This window comes from Petromyzon marinus, chromosome 42 (assembly GCF_048934315.1).
Source record: "Petromyzon marinus isolate PM22_M1 ecotype Great Lakes invasive population chromosome 42, UKy_Petmar_22M1.pri1.0, whole genome shotgun sequence".
NCBI classification, from domain to species: domain Eukaryota; kingdom Metazoa; phylum Chordata; class Hyperoartia; order Petromyzontiformes; family Petromyzontidae; genus Petromyzon; species Petromyzon marinus.
This window is the reverse complement of record NC_133708.1, coordinates 9,913,798-9,926,883: the sequence shown is the minus strand read 5'-3', so window position 1 is coordinate 9,926,883 and position 13,086 is coordinate 9,913,798. Positions and strand designations below refer to the sequence as shown.

General features: G+C 46.1%; 1 protein-coding gene across 3 annotated transcripts in view; it reads left to right on the top strand.

Moving 5' to 3' along the window:
* LOC116951221 (E3 ubiquitin-protein ligase PDZRN3-like) overlaps nucleotides 1–9,186 on the top strand; it is a 65,460-nt gene extending 56,274 nt beyond the window's left edge. The window contains exons 7-10 of one of the 3 annotated variants that reach the window (XR_012946566.1): nucleotides 1,240–1,356; nucleotides 1,863–3,081; nucleotides 6,063–6,874; nucleotides 8,491–9,186. Coding sequence is in view for 2 of the 3 variants with exons in the window: in XM_032969707.2 (XP_032825598.1) it covers nucleotides 1,240–1,356; nucleotides 1,863–3,081; nucleotides 6,063–6,496 (1,770 nt within the window). In the remaining variant the exon portion in view is untranslated. Of the gene's footprint in view, nucleotides 1–1,239; nucleotides 1,357–1,862; nucleotides 3,082–6,062 lie in introns of all 3 variants that reach the window. The other 2 variants (XM_032969708.2, XM_032969707.2) reach the window with 2 other exon arrangements.
* The last annotated feature ends 3,900 nt before the right edge of the window (nucleotides 9,187–13,086 follow it).

Sequence of the window (13,086 nt, the reverse complement as noted above, 5' to 3'; positions counted from 1 at the left end):
AGTCAATTGCGTGCAGTCGGCACAGAAGACACGAACAACTTTCCGCTGCACTGCACGATCGCAACCTGTATCATGTTAGTCCGTCGGCCACAGCAGAAATTGGTGCCACCCGAGGTGGCAAAACTTTAGCCATGCCAAAGTATTTATAACAAGAGTGCATTATTTGATAAGCCACTCGTGTCAAATAGGTATAACACAATCTGTCGTTATTGGCCACAAAATGTCATTTAAACCACTAAAGTCACACCACATCGGGTGTTACAGACGATGTATCTTTTGTTAGACATTACTTCCCTATTTATATATGGATAGAAAACCTGATGTGTCCATCTGTGAGTCAGTCAGTCGTTTTCAGGACTTACCTGAGCAATTGTCATCACACAGAAACAAGTGTTGACTGATTTTGACTGGAAGCCACCAGGGAGCTATGTTTTTTTATGTTGCATATGCATGACCAACGATCTTTCAAATTGATATGAAAAAACTATAAAGACACATTTTTACCATGCTTATGTTTTTAGAAATTAATTATTCTTTCTTTTCCCTTTGAGGTTAGAGAAAAGTTTGGTAAAATGAAGAATAATCGAAAGCTTCAAATCAAGATTAAGTTTACGTATTATCTAAAATTTAACGCCTTCTTGTTACGAGATGTCTGAAATTGCAGGGTGGGTCCCATCCACCGCTGAATCTCGGAACGTGCGAGCGGCTCGCGTACATTTTAATAAGAAAGGCGCAACGCCATTGTTTTTAAAGACATACTACTCACCGTAGGGAACCGTAGTGACACGACCGCATTCTACGATAGCTGGCGCCAAACTGTACCGCACGCCCTCCCGCATGGCCTTGCGGGAGCCTCGATATGTCGTCCGACCTGATTTTATTTTATTTTAGTTATTCCGATGATGTACACTAAGCCATCGGAATGGGAAAAGGGTTAAGTATGCTTATTTTCATGGGAAGCCAGCGTGTGTAGGTGTCGGGTGAATTATGAAATCCCAGCATCCGTGACAGGTGGGAGCCGTATTGGGAGGCCTTTATGCAGCGGTAGATTGACAACGACTTACGATGATGATGAGAATATCAACAGCTAACTTCCCACTCCTATGTCCACCATGGTGGCTTATGTTAAACTACCCTTGAACAAGGCAGTTTGTGCACGTCCGCACCGTGCGCAGAGCTGACCTTAATCTCTCTTAGCAGCCTTGCTGACAGACGGCCTTGTCTTCTTTCCGCTTGCAGCTGGACGAGGGATGGATGGAGGACGAACGCAGCGAGTATCTGGAGGACATAAGCATGGACGTTCTGGAAGAGCAGGACAACCAGGACTTTGAGGTCAACGCCAGCGTCCCTCAGCAGGTCAGCGCACGCCGACATAGAGCGGGTGTCGCCGAGTCCGATTGGGCTCGGAGCACGATTGCCAGAGTGGGTTTCGAGCAGCCCTTCTGCTTGCCTGCTTGCTTGCATGTACAGTATATATGTTGAACTTCTTACGCACCGTAGTAGCCAAACGCGCCAATCAGAGGTGCGTGAGAAGGGAAACAAGCTAAACACAAAAAGCAGTTCTAAAGAAATTTGTTTTCAATCTAGATGATTTAAAAGTGCATAGCTCCAGTGGCTTCCCAATATCCGAAGGAAGAGCGTTCCAGACGGCCGCAAAAAGCGCATCTGAAAGCACGCCATGTGGTGGCCGTCTTTGTTCGATGGTCAGCCAAAATCTCCTGCGAGGATGACCGGAGTTCACGTGATGGGTTTATGCTCATTGCCAAGAGCAGCGAGATGTCGTGGTTTTATTTGTGGCAAGCACTTTGTGTATAATGAATGCGACCTCATAAAGTGCGTGCGCGCGTGTCTTACGCAAGCAGCAGATGAGAACCCCGGAGGACGATGGCACCACGGACAGCGCCCACAACGGGCAGGAGAAGGACAGCGGCGTCGGCCGGACGGACGAGAGCACGCGGAACGACAACGACGAAAACGAGAGTTCCGAACCCGAGCAAGAGATCCCTGCCGACGACGACAACCAAAACTTTGCGGTGCTGACGGACAGTTCCAAAGTCACCAGTCAAGTCGGGGATAGAAAGGGCACCGGCGATGCGTTGTGCGGGAACAGGACGGGCGATAGAACAGCGCGCTCAGATTTAAACATTCCTGAAATGCCTGAGCTCCTGGATTTTAAGTGCCAAATGACGAGTGCCAAGAGGCTCAGCCTGTACTACAGCGCCACGTCCACACTCGGAGTGGGCAAGGTGGACGCGAAGATCCCGGGCGACACGGAAATCGAGCTGCTCAACGAGGAGCTCAGGAACATTGAGATCGAATGCCGCAACATCATGCAGGCCCACGGCAACAGCGCGGCCACGCACCCCCGCAACTACGGCGACCTGTGGCGGCTGCAGGACGGCGGCAACTTCCGCACGTACGGCCGCAAACGGAGCAGGTGCCTGGACGTCACGGACGCCCCCGAGAAGTCCGACAAGGACACGTCGAGCGCTTACAACACGGCGGAGAGCTGCCGCAGCAGCCCCCAGTCGCTCAAGCTCACGGCCATCCGCTCGCTGAACCGCTCCATCGAGAGCACGGACAGCCAGCGGTCGGACAGCGGAGCCAGCCGCGCGTCCACCAGCGTGTGCTCCTCGCAGCCCGGCAGCCGGGAGGCGAGCCCTGCCAAGGGGAAGGTTTCGACGCCGTCCAGAAAGCCGGCGGAGAGCGGCGACGTCGCGCCGGCTCAAGCCGCGGCGGCGAGCGCCGGCGCCGCCGGCAGCTGCGGCGGCGGCGGCGGCGGCGGCGGCGGCAGCGCCAAGCAGCTGTACCAGAAGCTGGGCCGGCAGCAGGGCCAGCTGCAGCTGTCGCCGTACCGCCGGGCCAACGCGCCGTCGCAGGCGCAGCACTACCAAAGCTACGTGCACCTGGTGCAGCAGGGCCACAGCCAGATGAGCCTCCTGAGTGTGTGCAACGAGGCGTCCTTCTCCAGCCAGCAGGACTTCTCGCAGGCCGAGCCCAGGGGCGAGTGGAAGGTGAAGGTGCGCAGCGACGGTTCGCGCTACATCACTAAGAGGCCCGTGCGAGACCGGCTCCTGAAAGGTAACGCGCGAAGGTTGAATTTTATTTTGTTGTTGGTGTGTATTTGTGTACTCATGTATTTTATAGCTGGCACAGTAGGTGGCACAGGTGGTACATCTAGCGGTCATCGCAGTCAGCCAGCCCATGGCACTTGGGTCTGTCCCGAGAGCTCCTCTTGTCAGCAGCGAGCCTTCGACACTTCAAGGGGCCTCAAAGTGCACCTGGCCTGGCATAGGCGCCGTGGTGATGTCACCGTCACTTAATGGCGAATGACGGGTATTGGTGTGCATATTCTTGGTTCTTTCGGTAAAGTCACGTAGATAGAAAATAAAATAATAATAAAAAATAAAAAAATATATACAAATAATACATTGTAAATAATAAAAGCAAAAATAATAATAAATACAAATAATAAACCCACCATATGTATGTATGTTGTATGTTGATAGAGGCAGTGAGATGAGAAGGAAACGGACACTGTGTGTAGGGTGGACAATTAAAAGTGTTTTTTTTTCTTTCGGAAGAATGGAAGGGACAGGAAAGAGAGGAAGACCTAACAGAGAGTGGCTTGACGATGACGACGATAGAGATTGGTGCCAGGGAGATGTGGCACTACTTGAGAATTTTGGCACAAGACAGAGGAAAGTGGAAACGAATGACGAAATGTGCAGTGGACGCCTGTCCAGATATCGTGATGATGTATATTTAACTTCTTTTGCACCGTACATAGCCAAACGCACTAATCGAAGGCACCTGCTTCCTTTTCCGGTGCGCACTTTTGGACTTTGCCACCGTTTGCTGCATCTCTGTGGCTCTTCTGCCAACCCGGCGGCGGCGGCAACGTGCCACGAGAACTGGGGGAAACGCGATGACGACCTGTGGCCCGGCACAAGAACTTGCAGTTCCTCGTCGCGATCTAGGAAGCAACAGCAATGCGTGAACAACGCAAAGGGAAAGGGAGGAAGAGGGCGAGAGGAAAAGAGAGCAGACGAGACGTTTAAAAAAATGTTGTTTCTCCCACTTTAACAGTTTGACGGAGTACACCATTTGGACCTATATGGCCATACTTAAGCTTTGTGTGCTGCATTTATATTGGGTGATTACCAAAGCATGGGGATGGTATGACAGTAGCATTCTCGTTCCCATGTAACCCCCCGCCACCGCTAATACAATCAATACGGTATAGAGTAAGCGTGCCCTGTTTCAAAGAAAAGGTCCCGCCAGCTGTTTAACCTTGTCAGCGAGTCTGTCAAAGGGTCGTCTGAAAAAAAAGTCCAATAAGTACTTTGAGTCTATTGAATGCACTCGGTCAATTGTGCATATACTCAGAATTTAACTAAGAGCAGCCTAATAAGTTGCACGGGGAGATACATACATTTTATAGCGACCCCAAAACTTATTCCGGCGAAAACTTTTTTTTTGCTTCGGATTTGAGCTCCAGGCGGTGCTCATTTCCCACTGGTGGCTCTGAACCCAGCCGTGCAAATTCCACGTTCTCATAGCCTGGGGCCGGTGCTTGATTCCCCCCACGAAGTGCTGCTTCTTTGACTGACCTAAGGGAACGACGCTGCCATTGAGTCAATCCCCCACCGGGTCACTTTTCAGATGACCTTCCAATTGCACCAAGCGCTCTCTCTCTCCCCGCAGACTGCCACCCGGCTGGGTACAAAAAGGTAAAGGTGCAGGGCCGCAATTACTCGCTCGTGCAACTGTTGGAGGAAATGCCCCCATTAGGAGCCCGAGTAAGACAAAGGAGCAAGGGTCTTTATCTTGGAAGGGATGGGAGTGACCACGCTTTACTCCACCACACATGGCCTACCGATCAACTAGGCATGGTGAACCCTTATATACTGATGGGTGGACAGAGATGATGAGGTGGGGCACGTGGGGGGTTAAACAAAAAACGTGTTGATTGTTTCAACTGCCGCACCAGAAGAACAAACTGAACCGGTGACCTCTGGATTGCAAGTGCAGTGCGGTTACCAGTGCATCACAAGAGAATTATCCAGGCATAGAAGCGGAATACATATTTACTAGCCTTTTGCCCGTCCAAGGACGGGTGCATTGCATTAAATCGGAAACTTGCAAGCGAAAATCAGACCGCGACGTGATATCCATTGCATCCATTCATGTGCAGTTTGTAAGGCCGCGGTGACACAGACCTATTTCATTTAAAGGTTATAATCCCTTGTTCATCATGACGTCCTTTTTACTTCTATGTCTCAACAGCGTTACGGAGATCACGTGACGTGAGGGTTCTGCCTTTGTAGTGAGGGTTGTAAGTTGACGCCGAGGAGGGGGGAGGAGGCGCCTCGCCCCTCCCCCATGGTGGAGTGACGTCACCCGCTAATTATTATGAATGGGGGGGGGGGTGTCCATTTGGAGGACGTCACCTGCTCATGATTATTAATGAGGGGGGGCTGTTCGATGTTGAGTGATGCCACCCGCTCATGATTATTAATGAGGAGGGGTGGGAGGGTGTCCGTGTCCATTTGAAGGACGTCACCTGCTCATGAATATTAATGAGGGGAGCTGGTCGACGTGGAGTGACGTCACGAGCGTTAAGGACATTCCTGGGTGATTGTAGTAGGTGTACTGGAGGAATCCGATGAGCTCTTCCAGTATTTTTCACAAATGTCCATTAGTTTCACAGATGTCCACAGGTAAAGTTCGAGCAGCAGTCCTGCATTGCGTTTCATGCCACTGCTGAGAGAAAGGGCCTCCAGAAGAGCCCCTGTAGGGGGGTGTGTGGCCTCCGCTTCCGTGCTGGCTGACGTCAAGCCGGCCGCACCTCCCTCCGATTAGCACACCTTGGCTACGTACCATGTGAAAGAAGTTCAGCGTGCGTACATGCAGATCATCGGTAGACAGCCCGGTGCATAAAAACTGTGAATAGAGTATTTACTTTTTAATCCAGTCACGCCCGTCCGTTCCCTCCGTACGCTCGCCCGCCCGTCCACCCGTCGCTGCGTTTGTCCTCTTCCACCCCGCCTACCCAACAGAGCGAGCGATGAAGATCAAGGAGGAGCGCAGCGGCATGACGACGGACGACGACGCGCTCAGCGAGATGAAGATGGGCCGCTACTGGTCCAAGGAGCAGCGCAAGCAGCACCTGAACCGGGCGCGCGAACAGCGGCGGCGCCGCGAGTTCATGATGCGCTGTCGCCTCGAGTGCCTCAACGAGAATCCGCACGAGGGCGGCTCCATCGCCGGCTCCGGGGGCTCGGCCGCCGGCTCCGCCTCGGCCTCCGCGTCCGGCGCCGAGAGCCGCAAGGAGGTGAGCATCCTGGAGCTCAGCCACCGCAAGATGATGAAGAAGCGTGGCAAGAAGATCTTCGACAACTGGATGACGATTCAGGAACTGCTGGCCCACGGCAGCCGCTCCCCGGACGGCACGCGGATTTACAACCACTTGCTGTCCGTCACGACGGTGTGAACGTTGACTGTTCGCGAGATGGGTCACAGCCCGCCCCACCCGAGCCTCGTCGCGCAGTTTGGCTGTCGGCTTGGGTGCAAGAGCTGTCCTTATGACCTTTGGTGTTGTCGAGGGTTTAATAACACTTGCCAATTCCAGGTGGTGCCATGGCATCTGTAACCCGCTGCCCTGACTTTTTGTCACTGTTGAAAAACGATACGGGATGGAAAGCAGTTTTAACTGACGTGTATTTGAAATACATTGATGGGGTTTTTTTGGCATTTATGTACTGTATATTATTCGGTTTGTACTCTGCGTATCGTCGATGACTACTCTTGGCAGTCCTTTTGCGGAACGCTCACTTGTGTGAAAACCTGCTCACGCTCACAACAACAAAAGGTAAATGGGGCATCGCGGTGGCGAGATGTTAACTACCTTACCTGGTATGAAGGAGGTGGTGGGTTCGATCCTGACCCTTGCACCTGCTGAATATTTGGAGTTTGCATGTTCTCCACGTGGTCGTGTGGATTTTTCTCCGGGTCCTCCGGTTTTTCCCTCCACATTTCCAATCAACATCAAGCGTTCAGAGTATTTGACGGCTATAAATGCCCACATGATGATGAGCCACTTTGCCGTGCTATTACTTTTGGCCAGGTTGCTTCTGAAAAAGAGCTACGTAGCTCAGTTGGGCCTTATCTGGTAACAATAAAAAGAAGAAGTCTAGCGGACGTAATGTTTGCATAAAAAAACTTGCTCCTTGTGTACGGTTTACAAAAGTGTTTTGGGTAGACATTATTTTAATTAAAAAAAGACAGAAAAGGGAAAGAAAAATGACGTGCAAAATTAATGCGGTGTTTGCTAAAATATAACAAAACAACAGTGCCAGCTTATTTCAGCAATCTTGAAATACTAAACGAGGTCTAAACACACTGTACGTTTAAACATTAGTGTTATCGCACCCATCGTTCATTCTGAACAAAAGTACTTGTTTTTTTTTCAATACAGATGATTGCACATGCTTTATTACAATTGTCAAATCTCCAGTCTCTTCCCATGCTCCGACTCACTCTCCTCTCAGGTCAAATCGCAGGATTTAATGACGCTTAATCGACCAAGAATAAATCGCTGGGTAACCTATTTTGTATTAGACATGTAAAACTGGAGCCCTCACTCGTAGATTATATCCCACAGTATGTATTCATGTTACCGTATATCAGTATGAAATCCTCAACAAGAATACAAAGTACTTCACGGATACATAACTAGTGTGTGACGTTTGGTTTGTGCCCTTTGGCCCATGCCATTAAATAAATATATGGTTCGGAGTGAATTCTACCGATCGACAGCATTAGAGTTACCAATCACACTGAAAGACGCACATTTTTGCCATTGTGCGAATGGAAATTTCAATACTGTACCATTTTCTATCGCAGTTAATAAAACACAATCCTGTATATATCACATGGCAAATGGTTCACCAGCGAGTTCTTGAGAATTGCATGCAGGCAACCGCAGAATTTGCATAGCGATGGGATTTACACATTCCAGAGTAATATTACAGCAGCATCTGTGTTATACAGATCTTCATTAAGGTCGCAGGTGTGATCTGCGTCAACCAGTTAACTTTAGCACCTAAGTAGAATAGTGCTACACTTGCAAAGCAATTTGAAATTTGCAAAGCAATTTAGCACTCATTTAATTAATTTATTTAAATTCACTTGTTCACTTCTGATTTGCATGTTTTGTAGCGTGGCGGGATTGATCTCATTCAGTCTGTAGAGGATTATCTTTGTACATTCATAACGTCACAGAGTTTAACTGCTTTTGGCATGTGTGCCATGTAAGATAACATTATAAAACAGTCGTATTAGACAGTTGTGCTTTTTTTAGGAATACATAAAAAATTATAAATTATTTGTGCGATATGACAAAAAAGAAGTGACGCATTTGTTGCTAATAATTTTTGCTATTACGCGTCAGTAATCTGTGGTGGATGTTTTTTTTTTGTTAATCAGATGCTCATTTCGTTCAACCAAGGTCAACGCAGCAACAGGAGGATGAATGAAGTTAGCGGACGGCATGAAAACGGCGCATTGTGGACTTTTTTCTCCCATAGTGCTTGCTGGTAATCGGAGGTGAATGCGGCATTGTCGCGAATGGTAATTAGCATCCTTTCAATAAAAAAACAGTGGGTTTTTTTTTTGCGGCTGGAAAAAATTGAAGAGCTGTGGTCAAGAATCGCGTGCGCTAAAAAAAAAACCCTACTCGGAAAAGATGCAACGGACAATTAATAAAACTGTCAAACCGTCTGATACGTTGCCACTGACTGCAGCCATGAGCAATGGCAGGCACTTTTTTTTGCATTTTGATTCATGTCTCATAGGGGGGGGGGGGACGATATTAATGTTGCATACGGGAAACGGTGGCTGACAGCTACGGTTATGTATACATACGATATATGAAAAGAAAATAGGATAATTCAGTGAAATTGTCTGCCCATGTACGTACTACTGAGGGTTTGGATAAGCATTAAAGCATGCAGTTTACTGGTCTTCATCTTTCTGTGAATGGCTGGTTTTGTAACATCTCTCATTCACCAGACTTTACCATCTCAGGTGTACAATTGCAGTGCCATGGTCATACGCGGTGGTAAGCTGTAACCAGCACATATGTGAACAATACGTTAATAAATTCAATTAGAAATGTTCAAATATTTGTCTGTTATGTTTTTTTTCATTTTTGCCACCCATCACCCGTGTATTTCAGTAACAATGAACCAACAAACATCCTCATTGAGTCTCCACCAGAACATCACTTCGTGGGAGATGCTTCGAAAGTTCATCTCCATCGAATTGCCAGCAACTCATTTTTTTTACGAATTTCGAAAACTCAGTCAAAGTGGTTTAATGTTACAGGGCATGACAAAAGAAAAACAATGCCTGTTCCATCAGCAGCTGTGCGCACCCATGATTATTGTTAGTGGATAACATTGCGAGGTTTGCTGCATGCTTGGGATGACCGTCGACATCATATTTTTTTCATACCAGATTTTTGGGGAGGATTTTTAGGCCCAATTTCAGATTGTTTTAGTATTTAGAAAATGTCTGAGGGGGGGGGATTGGAATTAAACGTGTGACATTTTAATAACTTTCATTATTAAAATGTCATAAATTTACATACTGTTATATATGAAGCAATTCATCTTAATAGTTAACAAAACGTTCCATCAAATGTGTTCATAATTTTCTAATTGAAGGCAAAACACGATGGCACATGTTGTAAACATGACGTCCTGTTTGTGTCGCACCTTTTTTGACGGGAAAAGCGCGGATGTAACGTCATGGAATTGATACCGCGTCGTGTCGTCATTCCCAAACAAAAACACTTTGGGGATCACAACAAAAAAGCATTGTATCTAGTCCCGAATGTTGTGTTTTTGGGAAAAATACAAAATGAGAAACACATTCCCTACTCAATGCTCTCTAGCAAAGGTGTCAACGGCAGTGTGCCACCTATAACGACTTAGAAAGGTGTTTTTTTTACATGTAATTTATTTTAATATTATCCTCGTCGTCAGGTAATAGGCGCCTGTGGGCTTATGTGAATAAATTTTAGATGGGTGCAGTGATAATAACGTTTTACAGTTGCTGCAAGCAAATATTGTATTACTTAAGTACATAGTCCGCTTTACCTATAATTATTTTGATTCAAAATACTTTCTTGGCTTTTCCACAATGGTATTCAATTTTTTTGCTATCAGCATGATGTTACAGTGGCTCATTGAACCATCAGGTCTCTTTTTAATTAGGACATCCAAAAAAGGTATCTGTCTACAGGAAAGCTACCCATACGGATGCTTATCTGAAACCGGATTCCCACCACCATCCATCACAGAAGAATTCTCTCATCAAGACTCTGTATCATAGAGCCCAATGCATATCCGACCAGGAACACATAAGCAGTGAACTCAAGCACGTACACCAAGCTCTTAGGGCTAATGGTTACTCCGACTATACAATCCGCAAAGCTATCACTCAAACCATGAAGAAGAACCCTCTTGAGGAGCCTTTCAAAACCATCACTTTACCCTACATTGCTGGGATCACAAAAAAGATCTCCAAAATCTTGAATAAACACAAGATCCAGGTCCGTTTCAACACATTACATAAAATCCGTGATCTGGTTCCGTCTGTAAAAGATGTGATTCCGGACATACAATACCCTGGTGTCTACAAACTAAGTTGCCTCTGTGGTAGTAGTTACATTGGAGAAACCAAACGCCATATCTCGGACCGCATTCGTGAACATAAAGCAGACCTTAAACACGGTAGGACCAACACCTCGGCCGTAGCAGATCATTGTTCTAATTCAGTAGGCTCACATGCCATTGACTTTTCCAAGACGGAGGTTCTTTGTAAGCCATCTGGCTTCCATGAGAGATTCGTTCATGAGGCTATCCACATATACAAACACAGAGACAATTTCAACCGAGAAGATGGATTCTATCTTAGCAATCATTGGAAAGATTTGATAAATCATTTCAGTTCTTGATTGATTGTTCACGCTTACAGTGGCTTTCAGACAGCATACATAAAAACAAATTTCGTCTCCCCCCTCCTCTTTTCAAAAAATAGATGGACTAGTCCTGGCAAACAGCTAATCGTTGCGCGTGACGCAAACGTTATTTTTATATATAAATAAATAAATATGCCGTTTTCTAAATAAATTTATGCAAACCGACACACCTGATGATGACCGTTTGAGTTATGGTCGAAACGTCGTGAGAATTTTTTATTGTTTTATATATATTTTGTTATTTTGTTGTTTCTCTTCAACGTGACTTTACCGAAAAAACTAAGAATATGAATTACTGCAGTCACGAAAGCTTTAAATCAAAATCTCTTACTTTGTTTTCCTTCCTTCCAAATCGCAAAAGTTTTACTCGACTCACTGTGGCCAAACACATTGACGATTATCACTATCAATGCTAAAATTATTGCCATGTAAGGAATTTTATGTCACGCTAATTTAAAATGCCACAATTAATCAGAATCGCGTGTAAAGCCACGTTTTAGGTTTACGGTGGCGGTGGTAGTGATGATGATGATGAGTCGGTGCGTTTGCTTTATACAATGGAAATTAAACTCACTTGCCCTCAGCCTATCGAATACCGCTTAATTTACATTCCGTGCGCGGAAAATATTAGGAAGCGTAATTAAAGTCGCCCACAATTGGCCGCGATGACTTGAATATTAATTGAACATTACTGGTGAGTTACGCTAATTGTGAATGCTACGCCGCAGCATACGCTATGCAGGGATTACATCTACAATTTGCGTAAAGCTTAAAACATGATATTCATATAAAATAATATATTAAAGATTTCCACTCGGCTCACCAAGCGGCGACATGCGCCTGCAGTGCACACACTGCGCCGATGCTCCTGTTCAGATTAATATTCATATGGCACGCTCAGTGAAGATTATTTATTGCCTTTTTGTGTAAAACAACAAGGACATCGGAGGACACACTCGCCATATAATTTCCCATCAGATGCTAAAATTTAGATTAAGTAAGTGAAGTGCGCAGACTGTTAATTATGAAACACAGCTGTGTGTGCGCTGTTCGAATAACAAGTGTAACGATGCATTGGAGGCATGGAAATATATATGTAAAATTAATGTGAGCGAGTCACGTTTATTTACTTGAAATGTCATTTTGTAGCATTAACATCTCTCCCATCCTGAAACTACTCATTCTGAAGTTCTTTGAAGTGCGAATACAGTACGAAACTAATTTTACTGGTAAATGTTTAAGATGAATACGAAACCATTCGAAAACATCCAAGATTGTTGGCCGAACTCATTGCTATTTTTTTTTATTTAGAAAGTTTCGTAAATTTCACCGACCCTTTCTCGGCAATGCTGGGTATTATACGGTCAGCAGTGAATACTCGGCGAAGAGACAGACGCACACGAGGTGATTGCTGTGGAATCTTTGTTCCATTGAATGCACGCTGCTGTTAGAACGCATACCAAAGGCCTCCCTTAGCTTCGATGTGCGTTGAACTCAGCGCGACATCAGGTGGGCTTCCAGGTAACGGCATTTCGTTTGCAAACGTTTTAGCCTCGCTGTTTCACACTCTGCCTGCCCCTGCTACAGTTGTTTGATTATGAACGGAACAGAGCAGAGAATTCCGCAAAAAAATATTTATACACCGTAGATTTTATGTTTAATTCAAAACGCAGGGAGGGAGAAATTTCTCATTCTGTCCGCTTCCAACCACAGAGGCGATATCAGTGGCAGGGGTGAGTCGTTTACGGCCAAATATGACCTCATTGTGCCTATAGCTGCTTTCACGAGCCATGCTTCGAACGGTGAACGAGGAAAACATAAAAAAACACATTCCAAGGAAAGTGATTGATGGACGTGTAAAGGTTATTGGGATAATGGTAGAATTTGCTGATCCGTGCTATCAGTATACATTATTGAGTTTGAACAAAAGCCACCGTTGGATGGAATGCATCGGCAAGCTGCAATGCGGACTAAAATTAAGTTTCCACTGCACAGTGTTTGTTCTCTGGCTACATAAATCAAATTTCCAATTTTCT